General features: G+C 42.8%; 1 protein-coding gene across 1 annotated transcript; it reads left to right on the top strand.

Moving 5' to 3' along the window:
• The first annotated feature begins 2925 nt into the window (after nucleotides 1–2925).
• LOC132977775 (neurogenic differentiation factor 4-like) lies at nucleotides 2926–5234 on the top strand. The gene is made up of 2 exons (XM_061042603.1): nucleotides 2926–3085; nucleotides 4213–5234. The coding sequence occupies exon 2, from the start codon at nucleotides 4217–4219 to the stop codon at nucleotides 5204–5206; it is 990 nt and encodes a 329-aa protein (XP_060898586.1). The 5' UTR covers nucleotides 2926–3085; nucleotides 4213–4216; the 3' UTR covers nucleotides 5207–5234.
• Nucleotides 5235–7059: the final 1825 nt, after the last annotated feature.

Raw genomic sequence — 7059 nt, 5'->3', positions numbered from 1 at the left:
GCTCTCTCTTTAGCGTGTTGTGGCTAATGGCTGTGCGGGCTAGCCCAGCTGCACATGCAGAAACAAAGCTGCTTATGGGGCCAGACAATGGACCCGTGGAAAAGGGACGCCTGAAGGCGGTCAGCCAATGAGCGCGCACAACAGGGGGTCGACAGAGGGTTTAGGGAAGGGTTAAGGGGGTTTAGGGGTTTGGGCAGAGGGGAGGTTTCTATTTTATCCAGAAGTAGGGTCCATCAATGAGGTGGTTAGTATAGGACACATGGTCAATATCACCCCTGTCTCCTCTGGGTTGGTGATGGGCTGGAGGGAGGTTCAAGTTTGGCTTAGATGCCGGCCATTTCTAAAGTTGATGGGGGAGTGTGAAATGCAGAGCTACATTCATTCTCTGGAGTTTTGTGTGCTCTCTAAACAATTTCATGACCTATATTGTCAATGCCTTTACCAATCGCATGCATTTTGATGTTTTTTTAGACAAAGGCAGCAAGAGAAATCTTCTTGGTTGGTTAAATTGGGGTTGTTTTTTTGTTTTGTTTTTTACATAACTTTGCAGTAAAAGTAGACTATATCTAAGGAAAATTTTGAATTGCTGCACATGCCATCCATTCAGCTCTACAAACACAAGCACACACACAGTAACATGCACACATTCCTCATGCTGCAGTGTCAATATCTCTCAGAGGACTCCCAGTATGACAGATGGACAAAACCCACTTTTCCCCAACTGTCACACTCAGAAACTCTGGGGATTCAGGGAAAGGTCATGTTTGTGTGTGTACTGGAGTGAAGTTTTATCCATCCTTCATATTTTATAATATTAAACTAAATCCCATATCTCTATCACACCTAGAGGACATGCTGAGTGAGCTGAGCAGCCAGTGGAGGATAGATGAGCATCTGAGCCACACACACATTAAAACAAGAGATAAGTGAGAAGGCCATCTGCAGCAGGACTTCATCATGTGCGGTCAGCACTGAGGGACTTGGGGACATCATGGCATACATAGTGCTACACTTGGGCAACACTTGTACAACATAAAGACTGGGTGATATTCAAAGTGGGTCAAACTGAAAATAAAAATGACAAAGAAAGCAAAAGACAGGAGGAAGTAAAAAAAAAAAAAAGGAGACCAACTTGGCAAATGAATTCAACCAAAACCCCATTTTGAAATGAAACACATATAGTTGCTTATTTTAGTGTCGTGTAAGCGGTGTATGAGTGTATGCAAAAGGGACATGAGACCTCAGCAATCAAACTCCCCTGCTAGTTCCACTCTGGGGATGATCCGACTCGGCTATTCCCATTTCAGGCTGCAGGTGTGCAATAGGAAAGGCAGAAACCCCAGGGGGAGGAGAAGTGAGGAAGGTGGTTGACCTCGGAATGAGAAGCTCATAGTTTGAGTTAGCAGATTAAATTCCAAACGACCTCCACTTCAGTGCATGTAGTGCTCGGTTTCTAAATCATGGATATTCTCTGTCACCATGTTCCCTGATTAGTGATCATTTCTGTCAACAAGATGTTCTTTTTTGATACAGAACATGTGTGTAGATTCTTTCCCGTACACATTTGAGTTAGTTTGTGTATTAACCTTATTACATCTGTTTGACACATTATATGAAGCAATATCATATTAGTAACCTATTAAACATGTGTGTGTGGCTGTTCAGGGAGCCAAACCTTGTGTCATGATTTGGTCTTGTTTAATTTTGTATTTGGCAAATTTTCAGAGTTTAGATTTCCCTTTCTTGTTTTATTTGTGTCTTTATTTATTTTAACTTTTACATGTTTAGTCTTCAGTGTTTCTGCCTTCCCCTATCCTACTGTTGTGTTTTAATGTTCAAAAACTTAATCCATCCAAGTCATTAAAGAGGGAACCTTTCATTTATGATGATACAGCAATTAGCATATATTGTAAAAATACCAACGCTAATACATTTTCAGGTTCAGGTTCAGGTTACTTTATTTGTATACCAGTAGGTAGATGCGTTCGCAGCCAGCAAGATCTAGGCTGCTCAAGTAATGCAATGTATTCAAGAACAATCCCCTCAGGTTACAGGTTCGAGTGTACTATGGATAATATGTAAGAAAGCTATAAGTCCAGTGGAAGTTGTGTCAAGACTGATAAAGGTTGAGGTCTCTTAAATCAGTGTCCTTTATGATGACACAGGACTTCGGATTTACAAATGTAGCCCAACCTTGAAAAGATCAAACTTTTAAATGCTGCTTACATATCGCAGCATAATGAGTTTTGACACCTAGAAAACAATTTGCATATAGCTATTTATTAATGTATTGATTTAAAGTCAGAACTTACTTGTGATACCTTTATTTAATATTGATGTGTTTTAAAATTTCACTTGATTACAGGAAGTGAGTTCATCTTCTACCGCAGTTAACCTAATCAATGATGCCCTGCATTATATGAAAATGCTGAAGGCATGGACCTACATACTTCAGAGTGAAGAAGCCGTTTAATGAGTCCCAGAGAAACTTTCTCCCAGTTTGGTCAGAGCTGCCCCAGGGTGGGATGAACATGTTCAGCAGCCTGCGAAGGAAAGGATGACTAGAAAAGGGGATGGAGCAAGCACCTGCTCACATGCAACTTCAAGCTGTCACATACAGTTAAGATCAACCTACTGAGCGCGTCTCTTCCTCCGCTCAATGCGAACGTGTTGCGGATTTGGCGGCCGTCCTCGCGACGCAACAAAGGCCTGGGCCTCTCCTGTTTGTCACACACTCACACACACACACACACACACACACACACACACACACACACACACACACACACACACGCACACACACACGCGCGCAGGGGCTCGAGCCACGGGCCGGCCACGCGCGAGCTCAACAGCTACAACAGAAATTGGATGGGAGGATGAGGAGGAGCTTAAACTTGGAGGTTAAAACCCAGAGCCCCCGCAGAGTGACCCACGCTGAGACTCAGTGGCACAAGTCTGCGCAGGGACACAGCAAGGGACTTCTCCACACTGACAGTACACAGAGAGACCAGAAACTAGATCCGAGAACATTTGAACACTTCATCTGGCACACTTCCTGAGAGGCTCGCGAGATAAAGCAGCTCGGGTAAGTTTTATAGTCATTTATGAAAAGTTTGTCTGACTTCTGTCTCTGTGTGTGAAATAGATCTAATCAGACAAACAGATAATCATTTTTTCATTTTGGTCTAGATCAGTCGCATCATTGAATCATTTTCAGGTTTTGGAAAAGCATGTACTTTAGCAAAAACTAAAGGCAATGAAAAGCCTATATATTATTTAACTTAAAATAAACCAAATTACTTATTTAATATGCTTTAGCCTAGACGACAGAAAAGCGATTCTGAGTAAAACATTAATATTTCTGTGCAAATGTCTGAATTCAATTCCCTCTGAGTCGTCTGTCACTGATCTCGGGCCGCCGATCTTTCATTTAATCCCATGGTAGCCTTCATCCACGGAGCAAATCCTGCGATGGCCCAGATTGAAGTGCTGTCGTGGCTTTACCAGTTCACAAGATAACCGGGATTACCCTAAAAGAGAGGGAGGGGGAGGGGAGGGGGTATTTTACACGATAATTAATAAATGTAAGGCCTATAGTAATATATAGGCTAGGTCTAGAACATAAAGTCAATGTCATGTTATTGGTTTTGTCAGCGGCAACACCTGTGACAAGAGAAGTGCGAGACAGTAAGGAACTGTCCGGTGCTGAAACTGTCCGTCTGTTTCAAGTGCTGCTTACAGTACTAGTTCATTAAATAGCCTGGTTGGTTTTTAACATTAGTTCAAAAACGTAACATCGCTGGCTTCAGGTTGTTGATTGTAGTAGTAGAAGTACCAACTTGTAGAAGTACCAAGCACCCCCCCCCCCCCCCCCCCCCCAAATGCACCACTCCTAAGATTAGAAAAAATAAAGGCCCAAAAATGTCTTATAATTAAGATTAAAAAAACATTTTGCCTTTATGCTCCATTGTTAATAAAGTAAACCAAAAGGCAGGTCTCCTGTTTAATTGTAATCAAATTTAAACACATTGGTTCTTAAATTTTAAAATAATAATCATTACAATGCAATACAATGTGGAGATTGCATGAAACATGGAGGACAAACAGCTTTACATTTGTCATGTTGAAGCAGACTTGTAAGATAAATACTAGAAGAACTTGTGATTTTGCACAGCGGTAAAATATAACAAATATGTTGTCGTGTTTCTACAGTACAATGATGATCAAGCCGTATGCGAGACAAGGCGAGGAAGAAGATGTGGTCAGTCCTCTGCAGTGGATGGATGGAGACATGAGCTCACCTGATGGAGAAGCATCAGGCTCGTCACACCACTTCAGAGCAAATCAACAGAACAGAGAGTTGGGGAGCGAGGACGCAGAGGAAGACGAGGAGGAAGAGGAGGAGGAACAGGAGGACGAAAACGGGTCCAAACGACGAGGGCCCAAAAAAAAGCGCATGACCAAGGGCCGACAGGAGCGATTCCGTGCGAGGCGGGTGAAGGCCAATGCCAGGGAGCGTTCACGTATGCACGGTCTGAACGATGCATTGGAAAACCTACGCACCATCATGCCCTGCCACTCCAAAACTCAGAAACTGTCCAAGATCGAGACTCTACGACTCGCCCGTAACTATATCTGTGCTCTGTCTGAGGCCCTGGAGGGAGGTTTGTCCACAGAGAGCAGGGCCTTCATGGACACACTGTGTAAGGGCCTCTCTCAGCCCACCTCAAACCTGGTGGCCGGCTGCCTGCAGTTGGGATCGTCTCCTGGTGCAGGAATGAGACCTGAGGACAGACACAGGGTCCGAGTAGCACCCACTTCTCTGGGAAGCATTGTGAGCTACTCCTCCCCGGGTCTGCCAAGTCCCCCGTACGGCACCTTTGACTCTGCTCACCTGCTCCACCTGAGGGCCATGAAAGGAGGAGTGTACGAGAATCACTCACCCAATGAATACAATGCTAGCGGTGTGGGGACCCCTCCATACGACGGGCCCCCTACGCCACCCCTGAGTATCAGCAGCAACCTGGTGCCCAAGCAAGAGACCTCGCCCCACTACCCACCCGGACAGCACTACTCCTCCTCCCCTGTGGAGCAGGGGCTGTATCAGACTCAGCCTGGATACGACATACACTTAGAGGGGACGTATGACTCCTACCATGCAGCACACATGCCCCCCCGACAGATCACCTCTGTGTACAGAGACTGAGACAGAAGAGGAGGGTTGTCTCTGCTAGAGCCATGAACAATTGTTAAAATTAGAAAGAAAAAAAACTTGACTTAAAGGGAAACACTCACAAATCTGATTACCAAATGAATTAAGGACCTGCAGGGCCGAGACAGGATGACTTTGACCAGGCGTCCCATTGTTGTTATATAAGCACTTCTGGATTAGTTGTGACGACATCAGATATTTTACAAAAATTTAAAGTATTTCTATTTATTCTCTTATTTAATACAGTGTATATTGACTTTGTTCTGAAGTGCAGGTGTGTGTCTCTTTCTGTATAGATTTGTGGCAGAGGATTCTCTTTGTTTGCAATTAAGTGTTATAATTTATCTCACCTTTCTTTAGTGTCCACTTTTTCTCTGTTGTTTGTTACATCATGTACACATATCAAGAGGTAGCTGTCCTAGAACAATGTAGCTGATCTGTGTTTTCTACCGAAGCAAAAATGTTTTCATGAAAAAACTTTGAAAAAAAAAAAGAATGCAAAGTGAGTGTGAAGAAGCAACAAGATTGTTCTCAGGTAAAAGGAACATCTTATTTTTGTCTTTTTCTTTCTTATGTCATTAAAATGTCCAAAAATTTAATTAATCCTTTGCTTCTGTGTGTGACATCAATTCAGCATAAACATCACCAGCGATCCTGTTTACTCGCTACGTTGTTTCACAATTTTCTCTCCAGATCTCGGTGGTTTATCTGCACTAATCCTCTGGCCGTCGTTTAATGAAAGGTTAGATGTGGGAGGGCGGATTGTTAGATAAACATTTGTTATTAACATGGCTGCATGGCAACGCAGACATTCTTCTTCATCGACACTACAACAGCACAATCCTGTCCTGACAAAGTCAGGACATTACTTGACACTCAAATAAGCAATAAACACATTTGTATATAGGCTATGTATATCCTTTACCGTTCATGAAAACACACAAGAATTCAGAAAAAACACATATAAAGCTGAATAAAGATAAATTGGGGTTTTCTGGAGAGACAATTAAAAAGCCAAGAAATGACCACAAGTGGAAAAGAAAAAAGAAACACTAAAAAGATTATCTGACTGAAGTCTGAAGACATGCCAAGGAGAAGAAGAACAAAAACAAAGGTCTGATCTAAGAGCAGCCACTTCTGTTGATTCATGGCCATACTGGTCAGTGTGAAGGCCACCCACTGAGAGGTCAGTTAGAGGGGGTCACAAAGGTCACACAGGGTCACAGCTCACTGGTGGGAATGGTCTGAAAGCATCATGGCCGCCACTTTTAACATCTATTTCATGGTCAAATTATTAATTCCATGTTCACAGCACTTTAAAACAGTGAGTGTTTGCTAAGTATGATGTTTGAGGTTATTTTATGGATAAAATGCTTTTAATCCTGATAAACATGCCGATGAACATCCCACGCTTGACCTGCACTGGGAGGAAATATATCACTTTGTTTTTGCAAGGATTAGTATAAGCCTGCGTGTGTGTGTGTGTGTGTGTGTGTCTGTTTGTAGAACATTTGTACTTCTAACCAGCATCTAACTTTGAAGGGGCCGGATGAATAACAAAAACAGGGTATCTCTCTGCTCTCTGAAGGCAAACACTCCTCAGCAGGAGCTCGGATAGTAGATATGTGGGATGTATTAATCCAAATGGTAGATGATAGTCAGATAATGGCCAAATGTTGTTGGAGGACAAAAGATTTCTAATTTGAAAAGGACACTTTTGCACCAAGACAAATGAACGGCTGCAACCGCTTTTGACTTCTGACCCCTCTGACCGTGACTCCCGATCCAGATGATCCTTTATATCTCGTGTGCCATTCAGAATATATCTGTAAAATCAGACCTTTTAT

Source organism: Labrus mixtus, chromosome 7, assembly GCF_963584025.1.
Source record: "Labrus mixtus chromosome 7, fLabMix1.1, whole genome shotgun sequence".
Taxonomy (NCBI): domain Eukaryota; kingdom Metazoa; phylum Chordata; class Actinopteri; order Labriformes; family Labridae; genus Labrus; species Labrus mixtus.
Note: the sequence above shows the minus strand (reverse complement) of the source record. Positions and strands in the feature narration are given on the sequence as shown.